Genomic DNA, 18,661 nt, shown 5'->3' on the forward strand with positions numbered 1-18,661 from the left:
ACACCCACTTGATTTTGGGAGGATTAAAGGGGTACAACACCATATACCCACAGGTGACCATCCACCCATCAAAGAATGTTACAGGCCAATCCCACCAGCACACTACCAGAAAGACAAGGAAATGTTGCACGACATGAAGAAAGCAGGGGTAATAAGAGATAGCTGTAGCCCCTGGGCAGCTCCCCTGGTCCTGGTCAGGAAAAAGGATGGAAGCATGAGGATGTGTGTAGATTACAGACAGGTAAAACGCATAACACATAAGGATGCATACCCTTTGCCCCGCATAGAGGAATCCCTGGCTGCATTAAAGTCTGCAAATTACTTCTCTACCCTTGACCTCACTAGTGGGTACTGACAAGTAGCAGTTGCTGAGGAGAACCGGGAGAAGACGGCCTTCACTACCCCGATGGGACTCTGCGTGTTCAACAGTATGCTGTTTGGACTCTGCAATGCCCCTGGAACGTTCCAGAGATTGATGGAGTGTTGTTTGGGACACCGCAACTTCAAGACCGTACTGCTATACCTGGATGATGTGTACTCCAAGACGTATGAGGACCATTTGAAGCACCTGGCGGAGGTATTTGAAGCACTGTCCCGGTATGGGATGAAATTTAAGCCTTCCAAGTGCCACCTGCTCAAACGGAAGGTTCAGTACCTGGGACACATCGTCAGTCCAGAAGGAGTAGCACCAGACCCGGAGAAGGTCACTGCCATCCAGAAATGGCCAGAGCCGAAGAATCTCAAGGAGGTACGTCAGTTCCTGGGACTGGTCGGGTATTACCGGAGGTTTGTAAAGGACTACACCAAGAAGGCAGCACCTTTGCAAGATCTCCTGGTGGGACAGTCCAACAGAGGCAAGAACCCCCCCTTCCAGTGGGGTAAAGAGCAGGCTGAGTCCATTGCAGTGATGAAAGAGATCCTGACTGGCGAAGAAATCCTGGCCTACCCTGACTACAGCCAACCTTTCCTGCTGTATACTGATGCCAGCAACGAGGGACTAGGAGCTGTGTTGAGTCAGAAGCAGAATAGCAAAGAGAAGGTGATTGCCTATGCTAGCAGGAAGCTTCGTCCGACCGAGAGGAATCCAGAAAACTATAGTTCCTTCAAGTTGAAGCTCCTGGCCTTGGTCTGGGCCATCACTGAACGATTCAAGCACTACTTGGCCTCCAGTAAGTTCACGGCTTACACTGACAACAACCCCTTGACACATCTAGAGCAGTGGTTCTTAACCTTGTTTGAGGTACCGAACCCACCAGTTTCAAATGCACATTCACCGAACCCTTCTTTAGTGATAAATCAAATATGATTTTTTTCCAAATTTAAGACATAGGTGTATGTTATTTTACTGGTACACAAAATGAACCGTGCATGAACATCGCCTTGATCAAAGAACAAAACCAACACAGTGCATGAACTCACAGCAAATTACATACCTGCAAATCAGTGTGACTTCTGCTGTTGTTTTTGAGAGACCAGTTCAGATATGCGTGGCTTCACCTTGGCAAGTGCTACTCTCATGTCATTTTTACAGCAAAGTCTGTTCCTTTTCTTTGTTTTTATGTCCAGCATCCTCAAAAAGGATTGTTCGCAGAGATATGTTGTAACAAATGGTATAAAAAAGTCCAGGGCTTTCTTAGCAATAATTGGGTACTTTTCCAACTGTCGACACCAAAACGTTGAGAGTGTTGTTGTTCTGAAGAGTTGCTGTTGAACCTGGCTCTGCTGAATTTCAATGATTTCGTCGAGGTATTCATAATTGACATCTGCTGTCTCAACAGCAAATATGAACGGCTGTCTCACCCATGCTGGATATGACTCTCTTGTAGGGAAATATCCGTCGAGAGACTTTGCAAGCTCATCTAAGTGCGTGGCAATTGCTTGCTTCAGTTCCATGGATACAGAAATGTCTCTGATTCCAGACACATCTTCGATCTTACTTACACAGTCGTCCAGAAGGGGAAAGTTTGCGAAGTTATTCTTTTCTGTTCGTCATTTCCATAACGGTAGTTTTTTTTTAAAAGCCTTCAGGTTTTCTTCTGCTTCCATGATGTTGACTCCACCACCCTGCATCTGCTGATTGAGATGATTTAGAGCTGCAAATATATCAGCCATGTACGCTAAAATGAGAATGAACTCGGGATTTTTGAAGCAATCTGCATGACAATGTTGGTGCTCTTGCAAAAACAGGGCTAATTCCACACGCATGGCAAAAACACGATTCAGCACCTGTCCCCGGGATAACCACCGAACATTAGAATGGTACAGGAGTACCTCAAATTCAGAGTCTATTTCTTTACACAGCTCACTGAAGATCCGGTGCCTCAGAGCACTATTTCACACATAGTTCACACATTCCACTACAGTTTTTAATACTTCTGTCATTTTTGGAGGCAAGGTTTTTGTTGCCAACGCATGCCTGTGCAGAATACAATGCGTAACAATGATGTGTGGTGCATCGGCTTTTACTAGCGCACCAAAACCAGACTTTCTTCCCAGCATGACTGGAGCTCCGTCTGTACAAACTGCAAAAACCATATCCCATGAAAGATTGTTGTCTCTGAGGAAGTCATCTACAAGCTTCTTCACATCGGCTGCCTTAGTTGTTGTTGTAAGAGGCTTACAAAATAAAAACTCTTCTTTTATCATGTTGTCTTTCACATAGCGCACGAAAACAGCAAGCTGGCTTAGATTAGAAATGTCTGTGGTCTCGTCGAGTTGAAGGCTGAATTTTGCCAGACTTGAAATTAGATCTGCGACTACTTGAGTCAAGATGTCTTTACTCATGCACTCTATTCTGTCACTGATGGTGTCATTTGAAAGAGGAATTTGGGATAATTTACCTTCGGCCGCTGTTCCGAGTATCAGATTCGTCATCTTTAACGCTGCTGGTTTTATGAGTGTTTCACCGATGGTGTGCGGCTTGCCCTGCTTTGCGATCAGGTAAGCAACTTCGTACGATGCGGTGAGGATCGGTTTGTTCACGGGTACAAATCCAAGAGCAGGCAGAGTGGCCCTTTCATCGAATCTGGCTCTTTTCACCTTGAATTCAGCAAGCGTTGTGTTCTTGTATTCCCCATCTCCATGCAGCTTCAAGAAGTGTTCCTTCAGTTTTGCCGGTGCGAGACTAGAGTTGCTCAACTTGGCACTGCAAATCATGCAGATAGGACGCTGACTCCCATCACGTTCCGTGATACATGTGAATCCATGTTGTACATATTCATCCGACCACTTTCTTTTTTTGCTCGACACAGTTAGTATGGATTACTGAGCACACTAAATTCCCCGCAGCACTGATTGGCCAATTAATGTAACGTGATCATCTGCAGCAAGTGATGGCCAAGCGGGGCGTGTCATCACGAATTTATTTAATGAGTCGGGTGTGTCTTGACCTCCGTGGCGGAGGCTCCACCGAACCCCTGAGACCGACTCACCAAACTCCTAGGGTTCGATAGAACCCCCGTTAAGAACCACTGATCTAGAGACAGCCAAGTTGGGAGCCATGGAACAGCATTGGATGGCCCGGCTGCCAAACTATCAATTCACCATCAAGTACCGGGCGGGCCACAAGAACTCTAACGCCGATGCCCTATCCAGAATGCCGCATCAGTCGGATACTGAAGAAGTGGATGACCTGGCGGAGATTGAGCTACCTGCCTTCCACAGAAATGGGATGGTCCACGAGCAGCGCACCTCCAGGAGGTATCGTGGTAAGACACTAAACCCTTTACCTCCCCACAGTTGGAAGGAGACCCAGGACAGCGACCCGGTTGTCAGCCATATCAAAGAACTGATAATGCAGGAAGGTTCCTCCCTGGAGAAGGACGTGTCTCCACAAGCCAAGCAACTGTGGAATGAGAAAAGCCGGCTGTTCATCTATAGAGAGAAGCTGTGCCGAAGGTATGTCAACCCAAGGACCCATGAGATGGTATGGCAGATCGTAGTGCCCAGGACAGACATCCAGATGGTGTTGGAGGCCTACCACGATCAAGCAGGACACTTTGGCTGGAAAAAGCTGGTAACTCTCCTGAAGGAATTGGGTTGGAATGCGGAGCTACATAGGGAGGTGGTGCCGGGATTGTGGACCCTGTAGCCTCAGAAGAAAAGACTACAGCAGCCAGAAAGCACCCATGCAGTCCATCAAGACAACCCAGCCCCTGGAGATCGTCGCACTGGATCACGTCAAGTTGTCACCCAGTAGGTCAGGCTACTCGTATGCCCTGACCATAGTGGATCACTACTCCCGATTCCTGGTGGTAGCCCCCGTTAAGGATCTGACGGCAGAAACTGCAGCAAGGACATTTCAAGCCTACTTCTGCAGGCCCCATGGATATCCGGATAAGGTGCTGACGGATTAAGGCCCTGCTTTTGAAGCCGAGCTGTTCAAAGAGCTTTGCCATCTGTACGGGTGTAAGAAGATCCGGACTACACTGTACCACCCCCAAACCAATGGGTTATGTGAAAAGATGAATAACATAGTCATCTACCTGTTGAAGACCTTACCTCTAGAAGAAATAAACCAGTGGCCGGACAAACTACCTGACCTGGTAGATCTGTACAATCACATACCTGTGAGTTCCACCAATTGTACTCCAGCGTACCTCATGAGAGCAAGACCCAGAAAGTTGCCCATGGACCTGGAGCTTGGAGTGGTAGAGCCAGAAGCAGTTATGTCCACTGAAGACAGGGATACGACTAGACAGGAGCAGTACAAGAAAGTACAGGCCTGTGTCGAAGACAGTCTAAGTAGGGTGAGAGATAAGCAGGAAGCACAGTACAACAAGAGTGCACCAGCCGAACCCTTGACACCTGGAGAAGTGGTGCTGAAACGAAAGAGAAGAAGCCACAAGCTTGACGACCAGTGGGAAAGGGAACCTTACACTGTGTTGAATTCCAGATTCGACAATAGGAAAACCTGTTTAATTAGCAAAGATGGAGGAAGAACAGCTGCAACGGTATCGAGAGACCATCTGAAGTTGTGCCCAAGTCCGCTGAAGCCCCAGGAGGAAGTGCCTCTCACCGTACCGGAGGAGCCTAAAGAAGAGGTACTCCATACTGTCTTAGGAGATTTCCCGGCAGATTGGCCTCAACTGGATGGAGCGGTAATAATACCTTTGCTACACTTCTACCAACAGCCAGAAGACCCTCCACTGCAAGTAGAACCTGTAAGTGCCCCAGAAGAGCCTGCTCAGGAAGAATCACTGGAAGAAAGATCACCGGTAGAAGCAGAGCAAGTAGGCCCAGTAAGCAGTGTACTTGCCAGTCCAGTAGAGAAGTTAAGGCAGTCTTGCAATCCACCAACACATAGAAAGGAAAATAGTGCAAGCATCCACACTACACGCATTCCAGTACTATGTAGGTCATCACGTAGAACAAAAGGCCAGACCACTGTCAGGTATAGAGAGTAAACCGAGGAACGCTGACAGTATAAATAGTTACCCAGTAGGGTATTGCATAATGTTTATTGTATAAACTGAAATATATGTGTTTATTTAGTTACCCATGAGGGTATATATATATAGGATTCAGTGGCTGAGGACTGTGAGCTGCCCAAAAACTGTCATGTACATAGTTGCACTCCATGGAGTGCCCCTTTTTAAGTGACGACGGAACAAAAAACCAGGGCCTACGTTGAGGGTTTTCAGGCGGGTCCCTCATGTTCTTTCATCTGTGAAATGGACACCAAGTTACGAGACTTGATGTACCTTAATGTTATTTATAATTGTTATTATTGTATTATGATTAGTGTTGAGCGAGCACTAAAATGCTCGGGTGCCCGAAGCTCGGGCCGAGCTCACTGTGATACTCGGGTGCTCGACCCGAGCAACGAGCCCAATGTTAGTTTATGGGAGACCCGAGCATTTTTGCGGCGGGACACCCAGCAGTCTTTTAAAAGCCTAACAAGTGCCCAAAATGATAGTGACAGTGCTCAAAAGACATGGGGGCAGCATGGGGATCGCCCCTGGAAGCATTTCTGACCCCCAGGTCATTGCTGTCAACAACGTGGTCAAAGGTATTAAGCCACTTTTACAGGCTCACAATAAAACGTTCAAAAACTAAACTGAAAGTGATTTTCTGCGAAATATGTTAAGGAAGTTCCTTTCCAGGGTAAAGACTTGTGTATAAGGTAAAATAAATAACCAAAAAAAAAAATACTCCTCCACACCTTGGGCTATGTTCACAAGTAGGATTTTTCATGCATTTTTGCACTTTTGTATTGCTTTCAACCGTGACAAATGCATTCACCGGGAAATGTCATTTTAACATTTTACAACCTTATCTGGCCATGTGCTGTGTGACACATGCATACAGTGCTGAAAAGACATGGGAACAGCATGGGGAAGACCCCTGGAAGCATCTCTGACTCCCAGGTCACTGCCTAAAAGTGTGCCCATCAGAAGTGATCCTTGCCGCCTCAGAAGATACAGACTTGCAACTATCCCCGTGCAAGTCCATGTCCCAGGGCAGTGTTTAATTGTACCTCCCCCATTCCTTGCAATGGAAGCGCAAATATGCAGCCAACCACCCACCCACCCACAGGCTGCAATACCATACTGCTAGCTTTCACTTTAAATGGGGCCTTTTAGTTTGGAGGAGGCCGAAGCTGGCCACTACCTCATGGCTGCTTCGGCAGCGAGGTATCCATACTCAGTCCCCAGCCGCCCGGCAGCCGGATGTCCACACTCGGTCCTCAGCCACCTGAGGGTGGCCGGGTGTCCATAAACGGTCCCCAGCCGCCATTATTTCTCCTCTCACCTTCCCCCACACTTTTCTTAGCCTGGCCTGCTTTAGGGCAGCATTGGACGAGCCCACCAGAGAGCCAGACTCCTCCGGTGGGCCCTGGCTTCTCCATCAGGGGATTTGAGAGTGCCAAGGTGAGGAGCATGATGATGATGATAGAAGTTAGTATATGCTTTGTTTTCTTTTAATGCAAGCGTAAGTGTGCAGCCTGCCACCCACCCACCCCCATGCTGGAATGCCATACTGCTAGCTTGCACTTGAAATGGAGCCTTTTAGTTTGGAGTAGGTCGAAGCTGGCCAGTACCTCATGGCTGCTTGGGCGGCCTGGTATCCATACTCAGTCTCCAGCCGCCCGGCGGACGGGTGTCCATAAATGGTCCCCAGCCGCCCCTATTTCTCCTGTCACCTTCCCACACACTTTTCTTAGCCTGGCCTGCTTTAGGGCAGCATTGGACGAGCCCACCAGAGAACCAGACTCCTCCGGTGGGCCCTAGTTTCTCCATCAGGGGAGTTGAGAGTGCCAAGGTGAGGAGCATGATGATGATGATAGAAGTTAGTATATGCTTTGGTTTCTTTTAATGCAAGCGTAAGTGTGCAGCCTGCCACCCACCCACCCCCAGGCTGCCATGCCATACTGCTAGCTTGCACTTGAAATGGGGCCTTAAAGATTGGAGTAGGCTGAAGCTGGCCACTACCTCATGGCTGCTTCGGCGGCCTGGTATCCATACTCAGGCCCCAGCCGCCCGGCGGCCGGGAGTCCACACTCTGTCCCCAGCCACCAGGGGGCGGCCGGGTGTCCATACTCGGTCACCAGCCGCCCTGCGGCCGGGTGTCCACACACGGTCCCCAGCCGCCTGGGGGCGGCCGGGTGTCCATAAACGGTCCCCAGCCGCCCCTATTTCTCCTGTCACCTTCCCACACACTTTTCTTAGCCTGGCCTGCCTGAGGGCAGCATTGGACGAGCCCACCAGAGAACCAGACTCCTCCGGTGGGCCCTAGCTTCTCCATCAGGGGAGTTGAGAGTGCCAAGGTGAGGAGCATGATGATGATGATAGAAGTTAGCATCTGCTTTGTTTTCTTGGAATGCAAGCGCATGTATGTAGTAGCGGCTAGGCCTGAGGTGGTCAGGGTTTTGGCGCATATCCTACCTCCTCCGAGGATTGCTGGATGTTTTCCTGCTACTATCCCAGTTTTATGACTCCTGTTAAAACAAAGTTTCAGGTGATAAATGATGGATGAAGTAGTGGAATGAGGAACAGGGACCATTCACATCAATATCAGGCCAGTCAACCACATATGTCTTGTAGGATATGTTTCTGTAACAAAAGGAGTGCAAAGCCTAGCAAAAATTTTGAAGCAATCCAATGCTCCTTGGAAATGACATGGAGGTCAGAGGGCCTTAACTAAACAGTTTTTTCCATTTATAGCAACTGGGTCTCCTGTACACTGTTGGCCTAAGCAGTGAATGGAAGGCTTTCCAAAAATTATGAGGAACTGCAATGCCCCTTGAAACAGACGTGGATTACAGCGTACTAAAAACCTTCTGCACATTATTGGGGAGTGGGCCTCCCTTAGTTTTCGCCTTTGCATTGAAAAGCAAAAGCTGACTAAAATTAGGAGGAAATGCAATGCCCATTGGAAGAGTCGTGGAGTTCAGAGCGGTTTAACAAGACGCTTTTAATGCCCCTTGGAAGAGACGTGGAGGTCACAGTAGCTTAACAAGATGGTTTTAATTCCCCTTGGAAGAGACGTGGAGTTCAGAGTGGTTTAACAAGAAGCTTTTAATGCCCCTTGGAAGAGTGGTGGAGGTCACAGTAGCTTAACAAGACGGTTTTAATGCCCCTCGGAAAAGTGGTGGAGGTCACAGTAGCTTAACAAGATGCTTTAATGCCCCTCACAAAAGTGGTGGAGGTCCCATTAGCTTAACAAGACAGTTTTAATGCCCCTCGGAAAAGTGGTGGAGGTCCCAGTAGCTTAGCAAGACACTTTTTATGCCCCTCGGAAAAGTGATGGAGGTCACAATAGCTTAACAAGACGCTTTTAATGCCCCTCAGAAGAGACATGGAGGTCCCAGTAGCTTAACAAGACGGTCTTAATGCTCCTCGGAAAAGTGGTGGAGGTCCCAGTAGTTTAACAAGACGCTTTTAATGCCCCTCGGAAAAGTGGTGGAGGTCACAGTAGCTTAACTAGACGCTTTTAATGCCCCTCGGAAAAGTGGTGGAGGTCATAGTAGCTTAACAAGACGGTTTTAATTCCCCTTGGAAGAGACGAGGAGTTCAGTGTGGTTTAACAAGACGCTTTTAATGCCCCTTGGAAAAGTGGTGGAGGTCACAGTAGCTTAACAAGACGCTTTTAATGCCCCTCGGAAAAGTGGTGGAGGTCACAGTAGCTTAACAAGACGCTTTTAATGCCCCTCAGAAAAGTGGTGGAGGTCACAGTAGCTTAACAAGATGCTTTCAATACCCCTCGGAAAAGTGGTCGAGGTCGCAGTAGCTTAACAAGACACTTTTAATGCCCCTTACAAGAGCCATACAGTACAGCATCTTAAAAATATTATTCCCATTATTGGGGAGTGGGTCTCCCACAGTCTTTGCTTATGCCTTCCAAGCAAAAGCTGACAAAAATAAGGACGGAGGAACTTTCAATAATGGCAATACGGACCACAGTCACCCTGGTGGTATAGTGGTGGTGGAGGCTGAGGATAAGGAGAAGAGCAAAAAACAGCCGAAATGAGGAAGTGTATACCCATGTGTGGGTGTGAAGCGGTGCATGGGAAAACACCTCCCGAAATAACACAGTGGATTTGACTTTATGCTACTCTGCTGTCATTTGGTGGTGATGAGATGTCTGGCCCAATCCAGCCCTTGTTCATTTTGATAAGGGTCAGCTTGTCAGCATTGTCAGTTGACAGGCGAGTGTGCTTATCAGTTATAATTCCCCCAGCGGAGCTAAAAAAACGCTCCGATAACACGCTAACGGCAGGGCAGGCCAGGACCTCCAAGGCGTACAGAGCAAGTTCATTCCAAGTGTCCAGCTTGGATACCCAATAATTAAAAGGCACAGAGGAATCACGGAGGACGCTGGTACGGTCGGCAAGGTACTCCCTCTCCATCTTTTGAAACTTTCCACTCCTTGTGAGAGTACCCCGCGCCTCAGGGCCTGTAAGCTGGGCGGGTCTCAGAAAATTGTCCAAGAACATTGACAGAGTTCCCCTGCCTCTGCTGGATTGGAGTTGCCTCTCTCTCGCTTGTACGCCTTGGTTGGTCAACAAACTATGACCTCAGCCGCTAGCGTGTTCAGATGGGAATTTTTTTAACAGTTTTGCAGCAAGGGCTTTCTGGTACTGCCCCATTTTTGTAGACCTCTCCACCTCAGGAATAAGAGAGTGAAAGTTCTCCTTGTAGCGGGGGTCTAAAAGTGTCATCAACCAGTAATGACCTCCTTATTGTCTTTCCCTTCTTCATGCTGCAGCACCAAATATCCAGGAAGCTCCAGGGCAGCACCAAAGATGTTGAGGCTGGTGTGTCTCCATTTTGGACCGTTTCACTCGTCGGTAAGTGGTTTCTGTCAGGATTATTGCAGGATCTCTTCATGGAGCTCTTCTCTGGTGCAACCGCTCACATCCCATGCCGGCTCCACCCCCTGCCCCATTTTATTAGGCCTTTATTAGAGATAGAAAGTTCTCCTGGTAGCATGGGTCTAGAAGTGTTATCAACCAGTAATGACTGTCACCCAACATTTTGACAACGCTAGGGTCACGGTTAAGGCAGCGTAACATAAAGTCAGCCATGCGTGCCAGACTGGCAACGGGCAAGACTTCCGTGTCCTCACTAAGATGACGACTGACCATGCTCTCCTCCTCCTCCTCCCCCCTGTCCTCAGGCCACCCACGCTGAACCGACGGTATGACAGTTGTACAGGTACTACCGTCTACAGCGCATGATACAAGCTCCTGTTCTTCCTCCTCCTCCTCTCCCTCATTGTCCCCCAATACACGTTGGGATGAGATGAGGCTGGGCTGTGTGTAATTGCCCGCTATGGCTTCTTGATCCATCTCATCATACTCTGGCTGCAATGCCTCCTCTTTAATTCTCTGCAGAGAGCGTTGCAAAAGACAGACTAGTGGAATTCTGACGCTAATAATGTCAACTTCGCCACTCACCATCTGGGTGGACTCCTCAAAGTTTGTCAAGATGGTACAGATGTCAGACATCCAGGTCCACTCCTGAGGTCTTATGTGTGGAGTCTGACTTTAATATCGACGGCCTTGTTGCAGCTGGTACTCCACAACTGCTCTCTTCTGCTCACAAATCCTTTGCAACATGTGGAGGGTAGAGTTCCAATGTGTGGGGACATCACACACCATTCGGTGTGACGGAAGCTGCAAACACTGCTGCAACACAGCAAGGGCGGCGGAAGCTGTAGCCGACTTGTGAAAATGAGCTGACAGGCGGTGCACTTTGATGAGCAGATCTGGCAACTCGGGGTACGATTTAAGAAACCGCTGAACCACGAGGTTAAGCATATGAGCCAGGCATGATATGTGTGTGATCTCGCCTCGCCTCAGAGCCGCTACCGGGTTACGGCCATTGTCACACACGACCATGCCTGGATGTAGGTACAGCGGTCTCCGCCACAGATCTGCCTGCTCTTTCACAGCTGTCCACAACTCACAAGCAGTGTGAGGTTTCTCACCTATGCTTATGAGTTTCAGCACAGCCTGTTGACGCTTGGAGGCAGTACTGCAGTGCTTCCAGCTTGTAACTGATGTGGTGATATCGGAGATGGAGGCTAAACATGATGAGGAGGATGATGCGCAGGAGCTGTACACTGTGGGGGCAACTCTGACTGACATAGGGCCCACAATCCTCGGTGTGGGGAGGATGTGTTCCGTCCCAAGGTCCGACTGGGTCCCGGCTTCCACTATGATTACCCAGTGTGCCGTCAGGGAGATGTACCGTCCCTGGCCACAATCACTTGTCCACGTGTCCGTTGTCAGGTGGACTCTCCCAGTAACTGCGTTGTTGAGGCACGGCAGATGTTTTGGGACACGTGCTTGTGTAGTGAGGGGATGGCACATCGGGCAAAATAGTGTCGGCTGGGGACCGAGTACTGAGGAACGGCCACCGCCATAAGGTTGTGGAAGGATTCCGTCTCCACCAGCCTAAAAGGCAGCATTTCCAATGCAAGCAGTCGTGAAATGGGCGAATTTAGGTCTGTGGCCTGTGGGGTGTTTGCTGCAAATTTCCGCTTTCGTTCAAAGGTCTGGGATAAGGACAATTGAACGCTGGGGTGGGAGGCGGACGTGGACGTTGATGCTGTTTCTTGAGAAACTGCCATAACAAGTGAAGACTGAGAGGAGGGGGCATCTTTGCATGCAGTATGGACAGGGGATTGCCTTGCACACACAACAGTGGGTTCTATTGCACGCACAAGCAGTGGTGACAACGGCTGACACTGGTCGTGGACCCTGGGGTTCGCCCCACAAAGTCGAGTGCTTTGCTGCCATGTGCCTGATCATGCTGGTGGTGGTCAGGCTGGTAGTTTTGTCACCCCTGCTGAAGCATGGCAGGTGGTACAAATGGCCTTTTTGGGGTTATCAGCAGAGTCTTTAAAAAAATTGCAGACCTACCGGTTGTACTGGCAACATCCCTCGTGTTGACTTTACGGGAAACTGTTGCCTGCCTTCTGTCTGCGGCCACCACACTGCTTCTTCCTGCCTGTTGGGGTACTCTGCCTCCCTTCCCCTGTGTGCTGCTGGCCTCACTCTGCATGTCCTCCTGCCACGTTGGGTCAGTTACTAGATCATCCACCACCTCCTCCTCTTCCACTTGCGCACCACGATCCTCCTCCTCACTTCCTGACAATTGTGTCTCGTCATCGTCCACCTCTTGTGACAAATTGCCAGCGTCGATTTCCTGTGTCCGTGGCTGTTCAAATATTTGGCCATCGCTACATGGGATCTCCTCTTCCACCACTTCAAGCGGAGCAGGCGAGGGGCACAAATCTGGAAATGGACCAGTGAACAGGTCTTCAGAGTGTCCAAGTGTGGGATGAGTTGCTGTCTGACGACACTCGGCATGGTGGGAGGAAGGAGCATCAGGATGAGGAGGAGTATGGGGTAAAGACTCATGGCTACTAAGAGTCGACCGTGTGGAAGACAGGCCGGAGGTGGTGGTACCCAGGTAACTGGAAGTATTGTCTGCTTTCCAATTAATAACCTGTTCACACTGATCCCAAAACATCTGCCGTGCCTCAACAGCCGGGACCCAGTCGGACCTTGGCACGGAACACATCCTCCCCACACCGAGGATTGCGGGCCCTATGTCAGTCAGAGTTGCCCCCACAGTGTCCAGCTCCTGCGCATCATCCTCTTCCTTCTCATATTCAGCCTCCATCTCAGATATCACCACATCAGTTACAAGCTGGATGCACTGCAGTACTGCCTCAGCCAAGCGGAAACAGGCTCTGCTGAAACTCATAAGCTTAGGTGATAAACCTCACACTGCTTGTGAGTTGTGGACAGCTGTGAAAGAGCAGGCAGATCTGTGGCTGAGACCGCTGAACCTACATCCAGGCATGGTCGTGTGTGACAATGGCCGTAACCTTGTGGCGGCTCTGAGGCGAGGTGAGATCACACACGTACCATGCCTGGCTCATGTGCTTAACCTCGAGGTTCAGCGGTTTCTTAAATCGTACCCCGAGTTGCCAGATCTGCTCATCAAAGTACGCCGCCCGTCAGCTCATTTTCGGAAGTCGGCTACAGCTTCTGCCGCCCTTGCTGTGTTGCAGCAGCGTTTGCAGCTTCCGTCACACAGACTGGTGTGTGATGTCCCCACACGTTGGAACTCTACCCTCCACATGTTGCAAAGGATTTGTGAGCAGAAGAGAGCAGTTGTGGAGTACCAGTTGCAACAAGGCCGTCGATATTCAGGTCAGACACCACACATAAGACCTCAGGAGTGGATCTGGATGTCTGACTTATGTACAATCCTGACAAACTTTGAGGAGTGCACCAAGATGGTGAGTGGCGATGACGCCATCATTAGCGTCAGCATCCCAGTTGTCTGTCTCTTGCAACGCTCTCTGCAGAGAATTAAAGAGGAGGCATTGCAGCCAGAGTATGATGAGATGGATCAAAAAGCCGTAGCGGGCGATTACACACAGCCCAGCCTCATCTCATCCCAACGTGCATTGGGGACAATGAGGAGAAGGAGGAGGAGGAGAAGGAAGAAGAGGAGCTGGTATCATGCGCTGTAGACGGTAGTACCTGTCCAACTGTTATACCGTCGGTTCAGCGTGGGTGGCCTGAGGACAGGCGGGAGGAGGAGGAGAGCATGGTCAGTCGTCATCTTGGTGAGGACACGGAAGTCTTGCCCGTTACCAGTCTGGCACGCATGGCTGACTTTATGTTACGCTGCCTTAACCGTGACCCTCGAGTTGTCAAAATGTTGGGTGACAGTCATTACTGGCTGGTGACACTTTTAGACCCTCGCTACTAGGTGAACTTTCACTCTCTTATTCCTGAGGTGGAGAGGTCTACAAAAATGGGGCAGTACCTGAAGGCCCTTGCTGCAGAACTGTTAAAAAAAATTCCCATCTGAACACGCTAGCGGCAGAGGTCACAGTTCATTGACCAACCAAGGCGTACAGGCGAGAGAGACACAACTCCAGTCCAGCAGAGGCAGGGGAACACGGTCAACTTTCTGGGACAGTTTTCTGAGACCCGCCCATCTTACAGGCCCTGAGGCGTGGGGTACTCTCACAAGGAGTGGAAAGTTTCAAAAGATGGTGAGGGAGTACCTTGCTGACCGTACCAGCATCCCCCGTGATTCCTCTGTGCCTTTTAATTATTGGGTATCCAAGCTGGACACTTGGAATGAACTCGCTCTGTACGCCTTGGAGGTCCTGGCCTGCCCAGCCGCTAGCGCGTTATCGGAGCGTTTTTTTAGCTCCGCTGGGGGAATTATAACTGATAAGCGCACTCGCCTGTCAACTGACAATTCTGACAAGCTGACCCTTATCAAAATGAACAAGGGCTGGATTGGGCCAGACTTCTCATCACCACCAAATGACAGCAGAGTAGCATAAAGTCAAATCCACTGTGTTATTTCGGGAGGTGTTTTCCCATGCACCGCTTCACACCCACACATGGGTATACACTTCCTCATTTCGGCTGTTTTTTGCTCTTCTCCTTATCCTCAGCCTCCACCACCACTATACCACCAGGGTGACCGTGGTCCGTATTGCCAGCATTGCAAGTTCCTCCGTCCTAATATTTGGCAGCTTTTGCTTGGAAGGTGTAACGGGTCTGGGAGGTGGAACCTCTGAGCAACTATACAAAGGGGCAGTCCTTGTAAGGAAGCGGGTGGCTCCCAGGGAAGGCGGGCAGGTAGTCACGGCAAGTGACAGGGACAGTCTCTGGGTAGAAGGGCAGGAAGTCACGGCAAGTGACGGGGACAGTCTCTAGACGGGCTGGTGGTCACGGCAAGTGACAGCAGGGAAAGAGTCTCTAGACGGGCAGGTGGTCATGGCAAGTGACAGCAGGGAAAGAGTCTCTAGACGGGCAGGTGGTCACGGCAAGTGACAGCAGGGAAAGAGCCTCTAGATAGGCTAGCAGGCAGGTTGCAGGTGAGCGCTCCCAGGTGAGCAGGCAAGAGTCTCTGGACAGGCTGGTGGTCACGGCAAGTGACGGCAGAGCCTCCAGGTAGGCTAGCAGGCGGGTAGCAGGTGAGCGCTCCCAGGTGAGCGGGCAAGAGTCTCTGGACAGGCAGGCAGGTATCAGGCAGGTATCTGGCAGGTACTTCCTGGTCCGCAGGCGGACTGATCCATAGACAGACTGGCAGGTGCTGGTAGGCAGACTGTCGGACCACAGGATAGGAAGCAGGTAAGCAGATATCAGGCAGGTATCAGGCATGTATCAGGCAGGTATCAAGCAGGAATCTGGAAGGTGACTGGCAGGTAACTGGTAACGGGACCTGAGGGCTGAAGCAGAGTTGAAAGGCTTTGCAACAACATTGCTCGGGCACCTCCATTTTGGAGGAGGTGCCTTATATATGGTGAGGTCCTCCGGCCATTGGCCGGGGACTCCTTAGGACGGCGCGCGCAGCCCCTCTAAGAGAGGGGGAGCGCGCGCGTGCGCGCCCTAAGCACAGAGGCCGGGAAGCAGCGCGCGCTGCCAGCAGAGCGGGAGGAAGACGCCAGGCACGGAGCGGAGAGGTGAGGGGAACGGCGTCCCTGCCTATCAGGAGGCAGGGACGCCGACGCTACAGAAGGCATAGAAAAGACTATGGGAGTCCCACTCCCCAATAATGGAAATAATGTTTTTAATATGCTGTACTGCATGGCTCTTGTAAGGGGCATTAAAATCGTCTTGTTAAGCTACTGTGACCTCCACGTCTCTTCCGCGGGGCATTGTTATTGTATTTTTATTTCACTGCGACCTCCACCACTCTTCCAAGGGGCATTGATATTGTCTTTTTATTCCTCTGTGACCTCCACGTCTCTTTCAAGGGGCATTTAAACCGTCTTGTTAAGCTACTGTGACCTCCACCACTCTTCCAAGGGGCATTGATATTGTCTTTTTATTCCACTGTGACCTCCACGTCTCTTCCAAGGGGCATTTAAACTGTCTTGTTAAGCTACTGTGACCTCCTCCAGTCATCCAAGGGGCATTGATATTGTCTTTTTATTCCACTGTGACCTCCACCACTCTTCCAAAGGGCATTTAAACCCACTTGTTAAGCTACTGTGACCTCTAAGTCTCATCCAAGGGGCATTAAAACCGTCTTGTTAAGCTACTGCGACCTCCACCTTTCTTCCAAGGGGCATTGATAGTGTCTTTTTATTCCACTGTGACCTCCACGTCTCTACCAAGGGGCATTTAAACCATATGGTTAAGCTACTGTGACCTCCATGTCTCTTCCAAGGGGCATTAAAACCATCTTGTTAAGCTACTGTAACCTCCACCACTCTTCCAACGGGCATTGATATTGTCTTTTTATTCCACTGTGACCTCCACGTCTCTTCCAAGGGGCATTTAAACCGTCTTGTTAAGCTAGTGTGACCTCCACTTCTCTTCCAAGGGGCATTAAAACCATCTTGATAAGGTACTGCGACCTCCATCACTCTTCCAAGAGGCATGGATATTGTCTTTTTATTCCACTGTGACCTCCACGTCTCTTCCAAGTGGCATTAAAACCATCTTGTTAAGCTACTGTGACCTCTGCCACTCTTCCAAGGGGCATTGATATTGTCTTTTTATTCCACTGTGACCTCCTCGTCTCTTCCAAGGGGCATTTAAACTGTCTTGTTAAGCTACTGTGACCTCCACGTCTTTTCCAAGGGGCATTAAAACCGTCTTGTTAAGCTACTGTGACCTCCACGTCTTTTCCAAGGGGCATTAAAACCATCTTGTTAAGCTACTGTGACCTCAACGTCTCTTCCAAGGGGCATTAAAACAGTCTTGTTAAACCACTCTGAACTCCACAGCTGTTCCAAGGGGCAATGAAATGTTGTTTTTAATTAACTCTAACCTCCACGACTCTTCCAACGGGCATTGCATTTCCTCCTAATTTGAGTCAGCTTTTGCTTTTCAATGCATAGGCGAACACTAAGGGAGACCCACTCCCCAATAATGGGTAGAAGGTTTTTAGTACGCTGTAATCCACGTCTGTTTCAAGGGGCATTGCAGTTCCTCAAAATTTGCGCCAAAACGCTGACCACCTCAGGCCTAGCCGCTACTACATACATGCGCTTGCATTCCAAGGAACAGAAAGCTAAGGAGATGGATGGCCTCTTGATCATGAATAATTTACTCGCTGTGTAGGAGGCTGACCACTGCTGCTGTCTACCTTCTGAACTTTGTGTTGCAGCCTGATTGACCCAGGACCCGCAATCCTCTATGTCTGGAGGACGTTTTGCATCCCAGTGTCCAACTGTGTCTCGGCTTCCACAATATTAACCCAGTGTGACGGCATCAGTGAGATGGCCCATCCCTGGCCACATTCACTTGTCTACGTGTTTGTGGTTAGGCTGTTCTTCAAATAGGGGCGGCTGGGGACCGTTTATGGACACCCGGCCACACCCAGGCGGCTGGGGACCACGTGTGGGCACCCGGCCGCGGGGCGGCTGGGGACCGAGTATGGACACCCGGCCGCCCCCTGGCGGCTGGGGACCGAGTGTGGACACCCGGCCGCCGGGTGGTTGGGGACTGAGTATGGATACCAGGCCGCCGACGCAGCCATGACATGGTAGCCGGCGTCTGCCTCCACATGCCTAAAATGCTCATTTCAAGTGCAAGCAATCTAGCAGTATGGTATTGCAGCCTGGTGGTGGGTGGGTGGCAGGCTGCACACTTACGCTTGCATTCCAAGAAAACAAAGCAGATGCTAACTTCTATCATCATCATCATGCTCCTCACCTTGGCACTCTCAACTCCCCTGATGGAGAGGCCAGGGTCTACCGGAGGAGTCTGGTTGTCTGGTGGGCTCGGCCAATGCTGCCCTAAAGCAGGCCAGGCTAAAAAAAGTGTGGGGAAGGTTACCGGGACAAATAGGGGCGGCTGGGGACCGAGTATGGACACCCGGCCGCCGGGCGGCTGGGGACTGAGTATGGATACCAGGCCACCGACGCAGCCATAACGTGGTGGCCATATTCCGCCTCCACATGCCTAAAAGGCCCAATTTCAAGTGCAAGCAAGCTAGCAGTATGGTATTGCAGCATGGGGGTGGGTGGGTGGCAGGCTGCACACTTACGGTTGCATTCCAAGAAAACAAAGCAGATGCTAACTTCTACCATCATCATTATGCTCCTCACCTTGGCACTCTCAACTCCCCTGATGGGGAAGCCAGGGCCCACCCGAGGAGTCTGGTTGTCTGGTGGGCATGGCCAATGCTGCCCTAAAGCAGGCCAGGCTAAGAAA

The 18,661-nt window shown here is 50.2% G+C and overlaps 1 protein-coding gene across 1 annotated transcript; it reads right to left on the reverse strand.

Moving 5' to 3' along the window:
• Nucleotides 1-1,440: 1,440 nt before the first annotated feature.
• LOC141264672 (protein FAM200C-like) lies at nucleotides 1,441-3,156 on the reverse strand. Its single transcript, XM_073676940.1, has 2 exons — nucleotides 2,475-3,156; nucleotides 1,441-1,982 (listed from the first exon to the last, which is right to left on the reverse strand). The coding sequence occupies exons 1-2, from the start codon at nucleotides 3,154-3,156 to the stop codon at nucleotides 1,441-1,443; spliced, it is 1,224 nt and encodes a 407-aa protein (XP_073533041.1).
• Between the last annotated feature and the right edge of the window lie 15,505 nt (nucleotides 3,157-18,661).

This window comes from Phyllobates terribilis, unplaced genomic scaffold (assembly GCF_046119375.1).
Source record: "Phyllobates terribilis strain yellow unplaced genomic scaffold, ASM4611937v1 Scaffold_4__5_contigs__length_816908805, whole genome shotgun sequence".
Taxonomy (NCBI): domain Eukaryota; kingdom Metazoa; phylum Chordata; class Amphibia; order Anura; family Dendrobatidae; genus Phyllobates; species Phyllobates terribilis.